The 20,498-nt window shown below is 35.9% G+C and overlaps 1 protein-coding gene across 1 annotated transcript in view; it reads left to right on the top strand.

Annotated features, from left to right (window-relative positions):
* The first annotated feature begins 941 nt into the window (after window positions 1-941).
* Window positions 942-20,498, top strand: part of LOC131168447 (uncharacterized) — a 49,698-nt gene continuing 30,141 nt past the window's right edge. Inside the window, exons 1-7 of the mRNA XM_058127876.1 lie at window positions 942-1,584; window positions 1,725-1,901; window positions 2,058-2,237; window positions 10,179-10,587; window positions 11,078-11,196; window positions 11,309-11,386; window positions 11,893-12,033. Coding sequence (XP_057983859.1) covers window positions 1,465-1,584; window positions 1,725-1,901; window positions 2,058-2,237; window positions 10,179-10,587; window positions 11,078-11,196; window positions 11,309-11,386; window positions 11,893-12,033 — 1,224 coding nt within the window. The 5' untranslated portion in view covers window positions 942-1,464. The remainder of the gene's footprint in view (window positions 1,585-1,724; window positions 1,902-2,057; window positions 2,238-10,178; window positions 10,588-11,077; window positions 11,197-11,308; window positions 11,387-11,892; window positions 12,034-20,498) is intronic.

Here is a 20,498-nt window from a genome sequence, read left to right as displayed (position 1 = left end):
TTTGCATACAGTCAGCGATGGCGACTCGACAAATTTTATTTTAGATCCAATCTTCCCCTTCGAAGTTCGGACTTTGGCTTCCACGATTCCACCTTCCATCCTTCAAGTTTTGCAAGAACTATGACTGAATTGGTTTTTAGATTTTATGAAATATTTCAATTTACAATTCATGCTCCATACAACAATCATTTTTTATTTTTAATAATTAATTTTAATATTATTCGGTTAGATTCGATTAACTAGATTACCCAAAAAATCGGTTACCACATCTAGTTCTGTCAGTTTGATTGGGGATTATGTTTAACCAAAAAGTTTGGCTAATTCATTTAATTAATCAAATTTGGCCGAACCGACAGTTTGATCACCCTAAGAATTGACAATAATCAAGCATCTTGCTGATATTAACATTTTTAAGAATCATTTTTATTAGTAGTATTTGAGTTAAAAGTAATAAAGAAAATTTTAGCCGTAAAAATATTTGAAATCAACCAATTACAAAATCAATAATTAATTAAAAATTTAAAATTCAACGAGGGCGACTGATTTTAATATTATAGTATGAATAAATTTATTTATTTTCTTTTTTGAATAAAGAAAACCTAATTATAATACTTAAACTCACCCCCTTCTCTGCTTGGTCTCGAGGGGTTATCCATGCACCGTCAGAAAATGTAGTCTCACTATACCACTTTTGCCCTCTGGCCACATTTAAGCCTTTCTTTCCTAGGGATGGTAAAACGGGTCGAAATCTGATGGATGATCCATGATCCGTTTGTTTAAATGGGATTTAAGTTTAATACAAGTTAGGGGTGGTAAAACGGGTTCACCGATCAGAATCGGATGGGTTATAAATGGATCGGGGTTATACGAGTTCGGGTTGATTCATTTATTAACGGGTTATTATTAAACCCTAACCGGTGGATCCGTTTAATACATTTTATAAGAGGAACGGTCGGCGACGGTGACGTTGGGTGAACAGCGAGCGACGACGTGATGCTAGGGTTTAAATTGGGTTTTGGGAAAACCGAAAAGAGGTTGCTCGGCAGACTTAGGGAGGGGAATATGGATACAGGTTACGGTTGCTAAGGGCAGCAAACGAGGAAACGCCACTGTCCGAGCAAAGATTTGGAAGGCCTGACGGGAATCAGAGACCTTCTTCAACAAGTCGGAGTTGGAAGAGCCGACGATCCCCTTAAAGAAAGCAATACGCCTGAACCGCACAAGATTTACCATATTATTCGCTGTGCCGGACAGATTGTGTCGAAGTTGTGGAGGAGAGGGTTCGCCATAGACGAGGACTGGATAAACCAGACGCTCAAGGCCGTACCCAGCTTACCCGAAGCGTAAACCGTAGCTAGTATTTTTATAGCCCTGAAAGTTGCAGTCCCCCTACTCTGCTGTGTTTGTCTTCCCCTACCTTCCAGTTCGGAAAGCTCCGCACGGTACCCCCTTCTTTCGGCGGGCATGATTAGGGGAGGTAAGAGCTTGGTGTCAACAGCACCATCTTTCTCAAACGATGGGAAGAAACTCCTCGTCTGCACAGGCAACTGTGTCTCCGTCTTTAGCACCTCCACTGCCTTGCAGGTTCGTTTTACACTCATAATTTCTCTGTTTCCTCTCCGTGGTGTGTGCATCTGTGTTTGTGTTAAACTATAGGATTTTCTCAACTGGAATCACTTCTCTTTTTTACTTATTTATTTCTATCATTTCTATTTTTCCCCAAGGTAACATCGTTGGAAGGACACAAGGCACTTGTTACATCAGTTATAGTCGTGCCTTCCAGCAGTAAAATCCTTTGTTATTGCTGGACTGCTTCGCTTGATGGAACCATTCGGTATTGGGATTTTTCAGTGCCTGAATTGATTAAGACCGTTGACATTCGGTTGCCAATTTTCTCCATGGTAATACACATTCATACCTGTTTGTTTTCGTGTAAAAATGTTTCCCAGAAAATATATATTTTCTGTTTGAAGTACAACATTGGATGATTGGATCTTATATTATTATAAACTTTTATGCGTTTTAAGATGAGTTGGTACTTTTGTTATTGATTTCAGGTGATTCCAACTTTGTTAGGCCAACCAACCCAGACTCAGAACTATGACAAACCTCCAAATCTTTTTGCTTATTTGTCTGTTGAAGATGTAAACGTACAGGGTCACAAAGCTTTACGTGGACAAATCCGGAAGTGTAACCTGACCGAGTCTCGTTTAGCTGGTGGGGTGACTTTGGCAGAGGTGCAGTCCCAAAACCCTCGATGACTGTTTTTCAGTTGCTCGCATAATTCAGATTTGTCATTGTAGATGCATATTTGTTATTCCTTGCTTGATAAAAAGATATGAGAGAGATTTTAGATAGGTAATAAACTACATTATTTCATGAGAAGAAACTTACATGATTTTATATGAGTTAGACTGATGTAAAAGTTTAGGAATTTAGTTTGAATTAGTATAATTCATTTGCATATTTGGAAGTTACCTAACACCAATACTGGCCAGTTGCTTTATGTGGCAAAATTTCAATTGAGTAATGATGGAATATCTTAACTAAGAATCATTAATGTCACCCAAGAATGACTTTAAGCCTTGTTCTTAAAGAAATATAGGGTCTGAGTAAGGCTAGTTAGTAAAAAATATACTGGATCTGAGCAAGGCTAGTCAATATTGGTAAAGGTTGGCTGATGTCTACTTTGCATCATTCTATGTAATTCTGTCTACTACCGTGTTTCATGGCTCGTCAATTTTTGGCATGCATGTTAGCTTTTGTCTTGTGCCTTGTTGATGCAGATGATTTTGATGTAATTAGAAAGTTTGTTAATGAAGATTTAAGTGGATCAAAATTATTTTATTAACAATATAAATTTATTAAAAGTGGGGAAGAGAGAAACTACAATCATCAGGCGGGCAAGAAGCCCTCACACAAAAACCAAAAGAATGCTGAAAAAAAATAAAAAAGAAAAACCTAACTCAACTAAGACAAAAAAGCCCTGTTCAACCCCTTACCATCATAATTATTTGAGCACTTTGTGGCCTATTTGGTATCATTACTGGTTTCTGTTTTTTGCTTTTATTTCTGCACAACGAAGAAACATATTATAAAAATGCATTTGTTTATGTTGTTGGTATTCTATTTCTGATGTTGGTTTTCAATTGCTTGTGAAAAGACTGAATATCAGATTTTATGATTTTCACTTTCCAGTTTTTTCGGTAACCTTTTGCCTGAAAATTTTAATATCCATAAATAGTTTTTTTGGATTAAATCATTCAATTTGTGTGCACATTTTATTAAAATAAAAAAAAATGATCATTTGAATTTAAATATAATTAAATAAAAATGTACATAACTTTAAAAAAAAATAAAAAAATAAAATAAAAGCCAATTACAAAATATTTTTACTATTTTTCAAATGTCGCATGCAATAAGATTGTTATTGTAAAAGTGAATTTTGAAAATATAACAATTAAGTAAAATAATTATAATAATTTTAATTTTTTATTGTACTATTTTTAATTTGTATTATTTTGCACTTTTATTATTTTAAGTATATGTTTCTAAAAATAGCATTTGCTTTAAAGACGAAAATGAGCAATTTTTAATGAATTTTTAAATTTGTTTTAACTTTGCATATATGAATCAACTAGGTTGCTGGTTTTCGATTTTTAGTTTCTATTTCTGATTTTTAGTTTTCATTTATGGTTTTTGTTTTCATAAATTTTGACAATGATATCAAATGCCCCCTTAAATTGGCTAATTCATGTTGACCGTTTGTTGATTGTCTCTTACCACCATCCAGTCGAACCTCATTGTCTTTAGCATCAGACAACCATACTCCCATATTTTCCTTTATTATTGAGTTTTCATATCGTTTCTTCTAACTTCCTTCATAGAAGATTCTGCTGTTTGAACTAGTTTATCATTATTCACCTGGTTTACACAACCCTTCATCTCGAAGATAGGATTGTTTTCTAGACCTTACCTAGTTGGAGACAGAAATATCGAGGTACATTCAGTGTACCCAAGTTGTACCCAAATTCTTTGCATAATTCATCTAGTAACAGTCCATTATCACATGAAAACTCACCTCTACTATTGCTATCTTTATCAGAAACATCACCATGATTCTATTTAACCTCTACTATTTCCTCCTTCCATATTTTCTCACTTGGTACCACTTTCAACTCCTTTGGGCTCTCTGCAGTGGTAAAGCTACCATCCTCCTTTTCTGAAAAAGAAGAAGATGAAGAAGAAGAAGAATCGCTGTCACTCTCCATTGCATAATCAATGGATGAAATCCGGAAGCTGTTGACTCTGATTATGGCTCCTTTGATTGCCCATCAAACCTAAAAAGATTTATCCTACCATCAATAAGAGGTATTTATTTTTTAACTTTGAAGAAGATTCCATTCGCTTGTGCCCATTGAAATTTGCTGTCAATCACCATTGCATAATCAATGGATGAAATCGAGCAGCTGTTGACTCTGATTATGGCTCCTTTGATTGTCCATCAAACCCAAAAAGATTTATCCTACCATCAATAGGAGGTAGTTATATTTGAACTTTGAAGAAGATTCCACTCGCTTGTGCCTGAAATCCAGCAGCTGTTGACTCTGATTATGGCTCCTTTGATTGTCCATCAAACCCAAAAAGATTTATCCTACCATCAATAGGAGGTAATTATATTTGAACTTTGAAGAAGATTCCACTTGCTTGTGCCCTTCCCATACTGTGCCATAATCTCATTAGCAGCTTGCTTGGACTCCTGCCTTCCTTTCATAGAAGACCCATCTTCAGAGCCTTGCAAACTTGAATGTTGCCTTGCCACATGCTGGAATGGAACCTTGCTGCTGCTTGAAGATCCAAGAGTACACCCTTTTTGCAGTGACTTAGGGGGAGGTCTTAATTGTTGGACTTCACTATTAAGAATGGACCGATTTAAGTGGATCTATTATTCAATTCCTAGGAGTGTTTTTTTTCCTCAAAATTCAAATGTAGTTCCAATAATTTCTATGTGAGTCCATTGTTTGTATGGAATTGATTTTAACCCATTGAATTTGAAGTTACTTTTAATCTGAAATTTTGAACAAATTGCCTAGAATTTTTAATCAATATATTTAGGAATAGAGCTTTGAGAATTTGTAATGTATGGTGAAGCAACATTATATGTAGTTTACATTGAATTTTGAATGAAAATCAACCTACTCACTTTAAGTTCTTAAAACTTTAAGATTGTCTTAATTGGCTCTTTCATCATAAAAAATCCTAGGTTTGGCCGGCTTTGAAGCACTTTTTAGTACCTTCCAATTGTATGGTTTAACTGATCTTTGCCGTTGCATTAGATTTGTGGTGTAGTAATGTCTTTCTCTCTCTTCTTTTTGGCTAGCAGATTTATTTCATAATACAGTTTTTCCTTATTTGCAAATGAGAATGAAATATTTTTGTATTCTCAAGCTTTTAGGGGAGAGTGTTGGGTTGACTAGGAAGTCATGCCTTGCTTAAAATTCGGGAGAATAAAAAACTTTAGAATTGCAAGTTATCACCAATCTGTGATGAATATTATAAAGATGGATATCTGGTTGTTCCTAATGTTTGATTTGGCATGGTAGTTGGAATTAGATGAGTATCCATCTGAACTTAAAATAGTATTGCAGTATAATGGATACCTTCTTGTTCTTAATGTCAAACCAAAGAACATTGATCTTGGCATGGTGGCTGGTAACATACAGAATTACAGATGTGATTTATATAAAATTAGAGAAACATTGATTTGAATTTAAAATAGTATTGTTATCAGACTCTCAGAGATGTTGGTAAATCTTGTAAGCACATACGTTTTCCAGGCTTATGTTAATATGTTTCTGGGTGAACTTCTTTTGCTTGAATGATATATTTTATGCGATCTATAAGTAATGATATATTTTATGCGATCTATAAGTAAGTGCCTTATATTGTTAGTTTTGAGTGGTGTTCCTGGAATGACCCAACCAACGAACAACTTATTCTTCAAGAGGTGAACATTTTGTGCATCTTTGAGAATGATGAGCTCTAGAAGATGCATTGATGTTATTCATGAACAAGACGAGAAATAATTGCATCTCCTTCCTAGTTGAAAATGTTCCCCTCATTTCTGTTCTTGGTTAATATACGATGAATTACTTTATTAGGAGTTCCTTTAATTATTGTAAATTGGTGAAATGAAAGGGTATTTCAATGATATTGGGAAAATGAATGGGTAAGCTGTTGAACCCATCCAACTGTTGGAGAAATAACTAAAGTTTCTAATAGCGTCATTATGGATTCTCGATGGCCATCTTGCATTCTCACATGGATTATTGTTTCCTTGAGTCAATGCGTTAAATTAGCCCTTGGACTGAAATTTTTATTTTTGCCACTTTGATAAAGTGGTGCTTGACGAGGAACTGCGTACTTGCAATTGAATACCTTTAATGAGATCGTATAAAAATCCATTTGATGGTCTGTTAGGGTGGTTGCGTTGCATCATCCTCAGCCAGTACTTGACTAATTTTCCCTTTTGTTTGTGCAATTTATCCTTTGGTTTTTGTCAGGTAGTGTGACATATAACATTGACTGATAGTTCCTTTTTTGAGAAATCAGTATTTTCAGACTCCTTTGCTGGTATTTGTAATCTACCTCAATCCTAGAAAATTTGGTTTGCTCTCCCTTTGATGTTCACCATTTGGTACCTAACCCAATATTCTCCGTATTACTTTTTTGCCCTCAACTAGGAGTGTAATTGGTTCCCTTCGGTTCGGTTTTAGGCTAAACCGAAAACTCAACTGAAAAAATTGGTTCATCAAAATTGGAAACCAACGCCGTGGTTTTTTCCAAAATGGTTAATATGGTTATTTGGTTCGGTTTGGTGTTTAACCGACAGCCCAGATGGCAAACAAAAAACAAAAGCGCAAAACTATTACTCATATATACCACCCAAGCCCAGCCTGATACTTCCCACATATTGCAAGCCCAGCCCACTAATGAGCAGGCCAAAGCAAGGCCCAGAGGAGTATTGAAGCCCTTCCCAGGCAGTGGGTTTTAAAGGAAATCCAAGGGCTGATATTTTCTGGAGCTTCTGATGTGGGACAAACATCTCCCTAGTCCCAACTCCCAAGCATGCAGCAGCAGGCTAGCAGCACTCTCCTCTCCCCAATTCCCATTCCCACTTTGGAAGACAAAATCTTCCTGGGTCTCCCCTACAACTATATAAACCTCCTTCCCCATATAAATGTTTTCACTGCAGTGCATTTAAAACGACTATTTGGAAATATATAAATTTTAAAGCAGAAGATTTACTTAATATATGAAATTAGAATGTAATAATTTTTAATTAATAAATATGAATATTTACATAATTGAAAAATAAATGGTAAAAAGAAGATAAAATAGAATATTTAATATATAAAATTTAAATGATACATATGTATTTTGGTTTTCAGTTTTTTCAGTTTGGTTTATTTCGAAAACTTAAACCGAGAACCAAATTTTAAAAAATAGAATACCGAAACCAAAATACTGAACCAAAATGTGAAACGGTTCGGTTTCAATCTGGTTCTCAGTTTTTCAGTAATTTTTGTACACCTCTACCCTTGACTTTTGCTCTAGTTCTTTATACTCTTGTCTTTATAAAATTTCAGTGCCAGTCTCCTAACTGCAAGGATACTGGTTTTGTCCTGATTAGTAGTTACCCAGTTCTTGCCCATGTGAATTTTTTTCCTGCCTCTCGTGTGCTCTAAATGCCCTTGATGCACGTATTGTTATCTTTCCTCTCCTGAGTGTCTGAGACTGTGATTCTTAAAGTAGATGAAGCTCTTTGCAATGCTTGACTCGGCTGCAAAGTCCTGCTATCCCAAAGTTCTCTAGGTAATTCAATATCCATTATATCCTGCAAAAATAGACTGATTTTAGTGAACAATGTTACATACTTAGGGCCTGTTTAGCTGTGACAAAGCAATTTTCATTTTCCATTCAGTTTTCTAAAGAATCACAAAAATACAACATTGTTATCCAAATTCCAAACATCTGTATAAGAGAATTGAAATTAATATTTTTTATTGTTTTCGTAGTTCTCCATATAAATGATGGAAAAGGTGGCATATTTGTCATTCTTTAAAAATTTGCGAATTAAAAACAAAAATGTTATTCTCAACTAAACAATCACATACATTTAGCAATACTTTTCTATTCCTATATTAATTGTTGACTACTTATGCATTATGTAGTTATTGATTTGAGGAGCTTGGTACAGGACATAGTGTTTCTAACATAAAGTGTTTCTGTCGCATGCTTTGGCTAGTGTAGGGTATTGTTGGGGCTGATTTCTTTCCAATGTTACCATTTTACCCTTAGGTTGTGCTTGGGAGCATGAATTTCGTACTTGGATTTGGATTTGTGTAGATTTGGACAAAAGTGAACACAATTATGTATTACATTTTGTCCAAATTTGCACAAATTAAAATCCAAGCTCTGTGCTCCAAGCTCTCAAACATAGGGTTAAAGTATTCATAAGACTTTCCCTTCAAACACAGCTGCTATCCACACGCCCAATGTGCATATATTATATATATGTGCCTATGAATATTTTCATATGAATATTGTATTATATATTTATAATAAAAATTACTTTATTATGTTATATTCCTTGTTGGTGTTGGGGTGCTGTTGGGTTGATTTTTTTCACAATGTTGCGCTGAAGCGATTTAAGTATTTTTGAGTTCATTTTTCCCTTTGAATGCACCTTTGAGTGCACACTTCCCTTCAAATGCAGCAGCCTTCCATGATCACTGTTACAGTGTACATTATATTATATTCCCTCATAATCTTTTGTACACTGCATGGGGTGATTCATTAATTTGCAGGTGATAGACATGCGTAGACTGTCATGCATGGCTGGCTCTTGGTCCGCATAAAACTGTGAATCCCTTAATTATTTTGATTGCACATGGGTTATTCAGGTTGCCTTTTGACAGGTGGTGTGAGATGAGAGAGCATCAGTTATAACGGATTATACTTTTTGATGCAAAGGAATAGTCACTGCACAATTGAATTGTAATTGGGGGAGAGAAATTTTAAGCTATGTAAGCATGCAGGCACCTGTGGGAACCTTGTAATCCGCCTTTCACTGTGAATCAAATATTTATTAGGATTAAACATAATTATTTTTTTATAGAATGTTAAATTAAATAATAATTTCTTAAATGTTTAAAATTTATCAAAATTATTTGTAGGGGTATGCAAAATGTGGATGCATGTATACATGAACTATGATCATACAACGAGACTGTAGATTGGTGGAAAGATGCCAATACATAGAGAGAGGGAGCATGAATTCACCTGGTTGCCATGTGGTGATCATTGAAGCATGTTGTAGGTGGCTTCTCATTATTTACACATTTTGAATAGCGTTTGAAAATTGGAATAAAACCTTGGGTTCGCCATGAGTTTCGCATGTTTACGTTAGGACAGATTTGTATTATATTAATCAAAGATTACCTTGTGTGAGTTGTTGGTCTGTTTCTTTAAAGCTCAAAAATTGAGAATTTCTAAATGATTCTTCAATTGTTCTTATATATCATAAGCAAAATTTTCTTTTGCATTTCATATTAGATTTTTTATAGCCAACCCCACCTAGTGGGACTTAAGGCTTGGTTTTTTTGTTGTTGTATTTCATATTAGATTTTTTAATTTTTTATTTATCACACAATTCTTGCACAACACGCATGCCGTTGGTTAACATTCTTTTATAAATTATAAAATATCAGTAGAGGTTTCTTTTTAGGATAATGACTCGCAAGTTTTATTCTTTATAGACGAGAGGGAGGCGGGGAAGGGGGTAGAATGACTATGTATAATTACGAATAATGTGAACTGTTTTAAAATATTTTTGAAAATCAGGATACATATTATATACTGCTATGGAAAGCAACATATTCATTTTTGTAGAAATCCCATTAAGTTCTCCTCGTAGGATAAGGCTTTTGTGAGTTTTATTTTCTATTATAATATCCTATATTATTAATGTACTGTTGTTTCGGCTTCAATGGAATTTTTGCTATCTTAAAAAAAGTGTGTTTGTATTATTAACATGTTCATGTTCCTGCACATTTAATTTGAGTTTGTTGTTGCTACAGAAGACACATGATGGTGTGTTATTGCATTTTTTACAGGTTCCAAAACCTGAGTTTATAACTATTAGTTCTTCAGGGAAGTTCTTTGGCATCCAAAACAAGTGCAAACTTTATATATGGAATGTACCAGAAGGAGATTCTGAGCGTGCTTTGGTCAAGAAGATAAGACTGCATCATACGAAGAGCTTCACAGCTCTTGCATTCCATCCAACTGAGAGAATTGTAGCTGCGGGTGATGTAACTGGAAGAATTTTAATTTGGAGGGGATTTGGTAATAAAACATTCTCTTTAGGTGACAGAGTGACGAAAGGACGATCGTTGAATACTGAGGACGAAAGACCTGGAGTTAGAGGAGATGACGATGCTGATTCCTGCTCCACATGGCATTGGCACCCTGCTGAAGTGATGGTCCTTTCTTTCTCTTCTGATGGAGCCCATCTGTTTTCAGGTAGAGAAATGTTATTGTAATTGGAACATAAGCTGATTTTCTAGTGAAATGCAACTCCCGTTGCCCTCTATATGAAATAGTGCAGTGTCTGCAAGGCTGGAAATACGGTGAACTAGGCATCCAATGTTCTCATTTTGATCTAGATGAAATGTTTATGTCTGCCGCATCATATCTTTCCATAAGTTTCATTGACTTTAAGAATCAATTGGATTGGGTTTAGAGTCTTTAGACATGGAAATGGTAAAAGTGGTTGACCAGTTGCCTATAGGGATTTTCTAGTGGCGTCAAAGAAATGGCTTATGGGTCCTTTTTTCTCTGAGGTGTTAACTAGCATTTGCCTTGTTTCTTGCCTTCTGTTGGTTACTGGGAAGAATCAGATGAAAACTGGCACAGTGCTTGCCTTTTTCAGTTACCACTCTCCTCATTGTTTTAGCTGATTGATAATTAAATAATTTTTTTATTTATGGTACAACTTGTTGCTTGTGCTCAGGTGGAAGGGAAGGAGTTTTTGTGGTTTGGCAGCTTGGCACAGGGACAAAGAAATTTCTACCACGAATTGGATCTCCACTTTTATATTTTAAAGATTCACTAGATCCTTCCCTTTCTGCTGTAAGGAAAACCTTCTGTTTGCTTGAACATGTAACTATTATCGGCATGCATTCTATCTGCCGATACAGAGCTAATTGTTGACATTAAATGTTGCTGAAATTAGTGCATGTAGATATCTTGTGCAGATAATCAAATTCATCTACTAAAAATGCCTTCAATGGAAATTTTGAAGACCATTTCTGGTATCAAGGTTTGTTTAAATCCATGTCTTTTTAGTTTTGTTGCTCTATCATCATGATATTCTTTTCCAACAAAAAATTTACAGTGATCTTAATCATAACCCCAATTATCTTGTGCATTTCTGTCTGGGATTTTAATATCATGCGAATGGGGTGTGTTGATTGATTAAAATTACCATCTGTAGGGACGAACACCATGGAGACTAATGAGTCCTACTAGATCTCCTGGTGTATATGCAAAAACATCCAATTGGATATTGTTTAATATCTCTCTCTCTCTCTCTCTCTCTCTCTCTCTCCTGTGTGTGCATGTGTGAATGCAAATAGCATTGTGTATTCATGTGTGGAAATATACACAATAATTCAGATATTGCCTCTAATCATGTGTTTTTTGTGCGGTTGAAATGCTTTTATGTTTAATGGTTTTAAGTTGAGCTGTATTTGACTTCATCTCTGTTGATTTATGCGGAAATTAAAACAGACTTCATGCTCTTAAAGTTTTACATTGTATTTTCAGCTTCCTTGTTCTGTTCCAGAGATGTATCAAGGCTTCCGTAGTGGGCTTGCCTTTGATCAAGATGCTGGATTAGTTGCCTTGCGCACAGAGAACTATTGCATCCAATTCTACAGTTTGTTTGATGATCGTGGAGTTTCAGAGGTGAGCATGTATAATTTTTATTTGCTTCTTCACTTAATCAATATAAAATTTCCTGAAATATGTTCTTTTTTTTGAAAAATTTGTATCAGGTTTTCAACTTTCATTCCTGTATTAGCATTTATTATGCCACTATTCATTGTTATGTAGACCCCTGATGATGTTGTAAGATATACACACTATTCATATATTGTGTATATACACACAAACACATGTTCACACACACACACACACACACACACACACACGCTGCCTATGAGGGACTTCTTTATGTTGACTTGCATGTATGAGCATGCGTATCTTTTTTTTTTTTTTTTTTTTTCATTTTTTTGGGGATTCATAGATCTCTCTGGAAATTATTAGCACAGTCAAATACGAGGAAAATGGAGTCATTTTGTTTATGTGTTCATAGACCTATGTGGAAATGACTAGCTCAGTAAAAGAAAGATAGGCCATTTTGTTGAGTGCTTTTCCTTTTACACTTGTTTGGAAGTTGTTAGTGCAGTGAAAGACAGAAAAAATGAAGCCATTTTGTTGACGTACTTTGGCTTTTCTAATTAAAAATAAATGCTTTACGTCTCCTCTGCAAAAGGTTGCAGTGCTTAGACCGCACAGAGTTTGGGCCTAGTGGATATCCTAGTTAGGGATATGTTAAGGGGCCATTTGGGATGACTTATGCACACAAACTGGCACCCATGGGTTAATGCATTAATGCATTATAAGAATACATTATTATGAAAATTGAACATCACTCTATTTGGAATGCAAATTCCTTGAGAAGTTTTTTGTGTAAAAAATTGAAAAGAAGTTAATTTTATTTCCTAGAATGGAAAAAAAACTTGAGTTAAATTGTGGGCTGCTAGTTATGTGTAAAAGAGGTTGAAGTGGGATATGCATGGGTTGTTTCATTAGTTTAGTTGTGTGTACATTATATTTATAGGAAGAGGTACTTCTCCTCAATCATTGGTGGGCAAAAATTTGTAGCTATTGAAAGTTAATTTTGGTTGTTTTGGAAGGCCAAGGTGAAGATTATTTTTGAGTGATGAAAAAGGTCCAAGTCTAAGATTCTCTCTATTTGGATTTTGAGATGTGCAGTTGGCTTTTTGATGCCTTCGGAGGATTTCTGGAAAGAATGGGGTTAGGATCCTTTGTTTCAAAAGGCTAGCAGTTGGCTGCATATTCTTTTGGTGCTGGAGTGTAACAGCAATGGGAGGATGCTGCTTCTATCACAGGTCAACAGAAGAGGCTTGACATTGATCATCTTCGCAGACGGACATGGGACAGGACAGTGTGGCATTCTTGTACATTAGGTTCTGTGATGTCTGCTGTTGGTGGGGTTGTCCTCCACTTGTTGATGTAAACTTGAGGACTCTTTCAATTTGGCAGGCATAAGCAGAGGAGGGGAATATGGTGGAGGGAAAGGTCGATGGAGGATTGTGTGTTGCAGTGGAGAATTGGGAGGAAGATGAGGCATGTATTTGCCTGTATGTGCTTGTAAGTATGATGAGAAAGAAAGGGGTGAATTGCAGGCCAGTTGGATGGCAGCGGTTTTCGATTCGAATTGTAAAGGCTGGGCAATTATCTATTTTAGTGTAATTCTTAACAAGGTTGAAATGCTTTGGGGCCTCAATTAGTTGGGCCACTTGCCGGGTAGACACATGCAGTCCCCATTTAAATTTTCAAAATTTGGGCCAAGCAACATTAAAATGGCCCAACAGGCCCTTGGAGCCTTGACTTTGGTCAAGAGTTTCACCTAAGGGGAAGATTTCAGTTTATTGGGTCTTGATTTTTTTATTTTAATCTCTCCTTTGATTCTTACATGATTTTCTTCTTTTATCCAAAAATATAAAAAAGAGAAAGGGAGAAGTAAAGGGTATTTTAATGGATTAGAGAGGGAGATATTATTTGCTTATAAGAAACCAAGGGGGAGAATGTAAATAAGGGCCTGGGAAGAAGTACTTGGGGAGTTAGAAGTCAGAGGATGTAAGTTCTGCACACTTGCCTGCAGTAGACATTGTGGGGAGAGTGATTGTGTTGTGGAAAGGGAGGTGGTGGAGATTGTTGAGAGCTGAGTAGGGAACTTTTTTGTGGGAAGTTTTAGGCTGATGTTGCCACGGAAAAGCCAAGTTAGGGAATTAGTTTGGAATGAACTTTTGAGTGTCAAGGCAAAGATGGGACAGCTCATGGATGTTGGGTGGAGATTCTAACATGGTTCTTTATGCGTAAGAATTAGGTAAAGAAGACTCAGAAAATGTTTGTGCGGGTATTTCTGGAATTGTTGTTTGTGAAGGCTCTTGTTAACCTTTCTCTCTCTTAGGGAAGTATTTTACTCGCTAAACTTTTGGGAGATGCCTTCTCTTTCTATTGGTAGATTTCTTGTATAGGTGGATTGGGAGGATCAAGTTACATCGATTACATAGAAACCATTTAGTAAACAGGTGGATCATGATAGACAAGTACTATGTGTGAAAGTAGCCAAGTCAGTTCACCATACTTAATTGCAGATGGACTAGGGAGTAGGGAGTTATGAGAAGTGGCTCTTCTTATGATAGGTTTGTCATCAACAGGCACAGATTCATTTATTCATAAGCTGTGGCATTGGATTGATGTTTGTGCTTGTACAGAGGAGAAAAGTTATTAAGACTTGATTCTCTCAAGATTTTCTGCATGGTGTGGAGTGAAAGAAATAGTTGTCTTTGAGGGAATTGCTCATCATGATCTAGATGGTCAAAGTATCTTTTATTTTGGTATATGGGAGACAGCAATGTAAATCACCAAACTGTTCTGGTTTTATTTGATTCTCTGGTTTGTAAATAAAGATTTGTATTTGGGTTCGCAGCTTGGTGCTCTTTAGTGAAAATTCTCTTTTTTCCCTTTTTGGATAAGAGAAGACAATTTATTAATATCCAAAAAGCAGATTACAAGTCTTGGAGGAGGAGGAGGAGGAGGAGGAGTCCTCACCAAACATCCATAGATCAGGAAAAACAAACAAAATACAGAAAAAATTCATGTATTTAATTACAAAAGTGCTGTCTTCCAATCCCTTTTGATATTAGAAAGCGATAAACCCCCAAAAAATGGAGCGTGCACCCAAAAGGATGCGAAGAATATCAGTGTATCACATAACAGCCATGAGCTGGTTGTGCGACCCTTAAAATTCATTCCTCTCAATCCATAGGTCCAAAGTATGGTGAAAACTGCCACACTCTAAAGAGCTCTAAAATTTCTAAATTTTTTCCAAAGCTCCTATACTTAACCAGAAAAAGCTCTCCCACATTCTTTGGTGCCACCCTATCTTCCACTCTGTAAGAAGAGAAAGCATTCCAAAGCACGTTGCCGCCCTGCAATGCACGAAGAGATGAGTGTTTGTTTTCATTGCATTTTCAACATGTAACACACGTTGGGATTGAGAACACTGTAGAGGAAGTAGATCATGTGTGTTAATCCTTTTTAGAATCATGGTCCAGACAAAGGTCTGAATCTTCCTGGACTAAGAGTTTTATTGGGCCATCTCCTTTGAGACCTCTCTTTTCTTCTTAAGAGAAAAAAGACCACTTAGAAACTACTTCCTCTAGTGCTGTTGGATCACCACCCTATTATTGTGGATGTTGGAGGATCTTCGCCTAATTAGCCTTATTAGCCTTGTCGTAAGTATCTACAAGATTCTGTTCATAATCCCAGCGATGAGGCTTAAAAGGGTTGTTCTGGAAATTGTTGGACAACACTAGCATGTCTTTGTGGCAGGCAGGCAAATCAGGGATGCAACCCTTGTCATTAATGAAGTTGTGGAAGCCTATGTAAGGATAGGAAAATTGGGGTGGCTTGTGAGCTTCAATTCAAATTTGGAGGACAGCAGCCCTTCAAAGGTTGCCTTTTTTGTTTGGGAGTCCATGCGTGGACATATTTTAACCCTTGACAATTGAGTTTTTTCCAGATTTATCTTTTAAAAAAAAAAAATATTAAATAATACTTTATTTGGGAAAATAATTCCTAAAATGACTCTGACGTAATCTCGCTAGACCAAGCAGCGAGATTTGCATAGTGGACAATAGACTTGCATGGTGATCAAGAAGCATTATTTTTAAAATTTTAACTGTAGGTAAATAACTCCCATGCAATGGATTGCATGTAAAGAAACCCCCTGACACCATCCGCCCAAAACCCCTTGACACCATCCACCCACTACTGACATTTCTCTCTAATTTATTTATATAAATATAAATGAATATATATATACATGTACACAAAAAAAAAAAGAAGGAGAAGAAAATAAATTTGGGCCTGCTGCCATCTGTAAAGTGGTGGGACGTATATTTATTAATATCAGAGCAGCCTATCCACTCTTTTTGACGCCCTCACCCAAAATTTGACCTTCTATCTACTATTATTCTATTAATAATTAACCCAAGAAAGGCACTTTCAATCTCTATTGAAATATTTTCTTCACTCATTTTCTCCTTAACCTTTTAATAAATATGTTATACTCACGATTCATGGGCAACTAGCTAGCTAATTTTACTAATTAATAACTTCTTATTAATTATCTTCTCAACTTCAATTTGCATATTTTTAAAAAATATTTGAATTTATTCATATTTTAAAAGATATTTATTTATATAAATATCTTTCAAGAAATGTTTTTTTTTTTTTTTTTATAAAAGTGCAATATCTCTATGACCTTACAGATAGAATTTCTCAACATTATTTTAACAAACACTAATATTAACACGAGATACATATACTGAGAAATGCAGACCCATGAAGCCTATGCTCTTTCCATTGAAGCCCATGAAGCCAAAATTTTGAATACTCCTATGATTGGAAACCCTAATGTATCTTGTCGATTTTTGAAATTAATAATGATTGATTAAGATTTGTTTAAAGCTTTAAAAAATTATGAAAAAGTAAGAAAAAAAATATGGAGAAAAATAGGTTTATTTTTTTTCCCTCATGAAGTTATTATTTAGAAAAGTAAGAAAGAAAAAATTAAAAATATTTTTATTTTACCTCTTATTAATATTTGGTTTTCAAATTTGTAATCATGTTTAAATAAATTTATATTTTTAATTGAATAAAAACAGAAAATAATTTTTAATTTTTCCCCCTCTCTTCTACAATTCTGTTTTGTTTGCTGTTGGTGCTCCGCAGCTTGTTTTTCAACAGGTATGGTTCTTGACTCTTGAGTCACCTCACGTCCCACCACTTTACAGATGGCAGCAGACCCAAATTTAGTTTCTTCTCCCTTTTTATTTTTATTTTTTATGTGTACATATATATATATATATATATTCATTTATATTTATATAAATAAATTAGAGAGAAATGTCAGTAGTGGGCGGATGGTGTCAGGGGTTTGGGGCAGATGGTGTCAGGGGGTTTCTTTATACATATATATATATTCATTTATATTTATATAAATAAATTAGAGTGAAATGTCAGTAGTGGGTGGATGGTGTCAGGGGGTTTGGGGCGGATGGTGTCAGGGGGTTTCTTTACATGCAATCCATCGCATGGGAGTTATTTACCTACAGTTAAAATTTTAAAAATAATGCTTCTTGATCACCATGCAAGTCTATTGTCCACTATGCAAATCTCGCTGCTTGGTCCAGCGAGATTACGTCATAGTCATTTTGGGAATTATTTTCCCAAATAAGGTATTATTTAATATATTTAAAAAAAAAAAAAGATAAATCGGGAAAAAACTCCTTGACAATTTATAGAAAAGAGGGCATACAGTCACAAATAGGTGTTTTCTTTGTACAGTCGATGCAGAATCAGTCTACCACATTCTTCTCCACTGCCCGAATTTGGATTTCTTTGACTGGATAGCAGTGGGTTGTGGCAAATTCAGTTGGAGTGGAGATTTTGGCTTGGACAGGCATCAGAGCCACCAAGGAGAAGCAAAAGGCGTTGAACCTCATCCCTCTCGCCATCTTTTGGTGTGCTTGGAAGGGAAGAAGTAAGAGAGCCTTCAAAGATTCTACTACTCACTTCATACTTGCAAAGACCAATGGATTACAGCTGTCTCCAGCTGGCTTAGTGGGAAAATTGTTAATGATCATTATGTAATCCTTGATGTTTGCAACACTCTACAGAGTGGTTGATGTTTTGTACCATGGGTTGACGTCCCCTTATGCCTTGCTAATATTATATTCTCTTTGCTGATAAAAAATGACAAGTGATCTCTAACCATAAATTGAACACCAAGGCTTCATCCATGAAGCAGGAATCCTTGATTGACTCTTGCCGGATTAGAAATCAAGTTAGCACCTCTCTTTGAGCCGGCATCGATTCCCTTGGAGATTGAGTGTCCCTGCCCCTATTACAGTTGCACCATCAGCCTCAGCCTCAAGGTTGTGCAGAGGCCTCAGAAGCAAGGGTTGGAGAAGATGAGTGAAGACAGGTGATCTTTCATGCATCATTTGGCTTGAGCGTAAGGGTCAAATGGCCTTGAACGGTCCTTTTTACGAAATATCTGGGCTAGCTCCCTTCAGCTGAAGGTTTTTGCTGGCTGCATGGATCTAGGGGCGATCCTCCATTTCGTACCTCCTAACACTATCTTAGAACATTTTCTATTTCGTTCTCCCTGTCTTGGCTCTTGTCCCCCTTAGGATCCATGGGCAAAGCAACTCCTTTGCCTGCTTCTCAACCTTGTGCCGAAAGGGCTCTAAAGTCTATTTTGGGACTCTTGCTCCTGTGCAGTCTTATCTCAAGGACAACAAGTCTTGTGGGCAATCCTTCCCTTTCTATGCTCATTAATGGCTGTTCTTCAAACTTTTTACACTCATGTTGAGATCTGAGGCTTCCCTCTTTTTGTTTATCATGGTTATGGAACTGTAATGCCTTTTGAGTTTTGATTTATAAAGCCACTAAAGGGGGCGCCCTTGAAGTGCTTAGTATTGGAAAGAATGTTAGAAAACTGGAAGTCCCACCATCTTCTTTTCTCGGATGACACCATCATTATTTGTGAATATAACCCTCAATGAATCCTCTACCTTCAGTGCATTTGAAGCAGTTTAAGGCTTGAAGGTGAACTTGGGTAAAAGTGAAAAAGTGGGGATGAGCGAACGTCGGCCTTTCATTGTGGGTCTATTAGGGTGAAAGCTAGGGGCTTTTCCTATTACCTATCTTGACCTTCTTCTAGGGGCCAAATTTATGGATAAGGGAGTTTGGGACCTTATCTTAGAAAGATTTGAGAGAAAACAGGCTGGTTGGAAACAAAATCACCTATCAAAAGGTAGGAGACTCACCCTCATGAAGAGCATCTTATCAAACCATCCGGTCTATTTTATGTCTCTCTTCCCTATCCCTAGTTCAGTTGCTTCAAAGGAGATTCCTATGGGGAAGCACAGGTGAGGAATTTAAAATTACCAGCAAGGAAAGAAGGAAAGCTCCTTGCCATTTTTTGGCCGGTGTGGAGGGAAATAAATAGGATAGCTTTAAAGGGATCAGCTATGCTCATCCATGTTGTCAAAGGCCATGATTGCTAATTGACACAGTGGACTGCTTGTGAATGATAGCCATTTAATCCTTGAATTTTTTGACACCTTGCAGTTCAATTAGTGTACTTCTGTTAGTTTGTACTTGGGTGACATCCCCTTGATGCTATTGATGAACTTTCTTTATTGATTTAAAAGAAAAGCAAAAGACACTGATCGCTCATAAGTTTTGGAAAAAAGACACCGACCTCCCTTGAGGTTTCAAAAATTCCACAACCTCCTATGAGGTTTGGGACATCCTACAAACCTTCCCTAATATTTGATTTTGGGACACTTGTATGCCCAAAAAGCTTGTCTTATTGCCAAATTTAAGGGGATTTTAGTATCTTTTTGGAAAATCTTAGGACATGTTTGTGGAATTTTAGAAACCTCAAGGGGGGTCCTTGGGATATTTGAAACCTCAAGGGAGGTCCATCTCTTTTCCCCAACAGCTTAGGAGAGGTCAGGGTCTTCTACCCTTAAAAACTGCTCAATTTTTGTCCTTGAATCAAATAACAATTAAAAAATATGATTAAAATAATAGAATACAAAAGCATACAAATTTGAGATATTATAATTGTATTAATGTATTTTAAAACTCACTTTTTAATGCTGCAAGGATACTTTCATTGCACATTACAATTGAAAATTAGTAAAAATATTTTTAAATGATCTTTATTTTTTTTCAAATAAAAAATTTACATATATTTTATTTTGATTATATTTTAAATCTGCATGGCTAATGAATGATTTAATCCATGAAAGCTAATTCTAGATATTAAAGTACTCTAGCGAGCAACTGAAAATCATAAATCTGGTTCATTTTTTTTTTCTTCCTGTAAATAGCTGAAAATCGACAATAGAAATAGAAAACTTGCAATGTAAATAAAAGCATTGTCATAATGTGTTTCTTTACTGTATAGAAACAAAAAACAAAAAAGAGAAACAATACCGAACGGTCCCTATATTTTTAAAAGTTCAACTTTGGAC

The sequence above is a fragment of the Malania oleifera genome, chromosome 11 (assembly GCF_029873635.1).
Source record: "Malania oleifera isolate guangnan ecotype guangnan chromosome 11, ASM2987363v1, whole genome shotgun sequence".
Classification (NCBI taxonomy): domain Eukaryota; kingdom Viridiplantae; phylum Streptophyta; class Magnoliopsida; order Santalales; family Ximeniaceae; genus Malania; species Malania oleifera.
The sequence above is the reverse complement of the archived record's forward strand: the minus strand, read 5'-3'. Positions and strand labels throughout refer to the sequence as shown.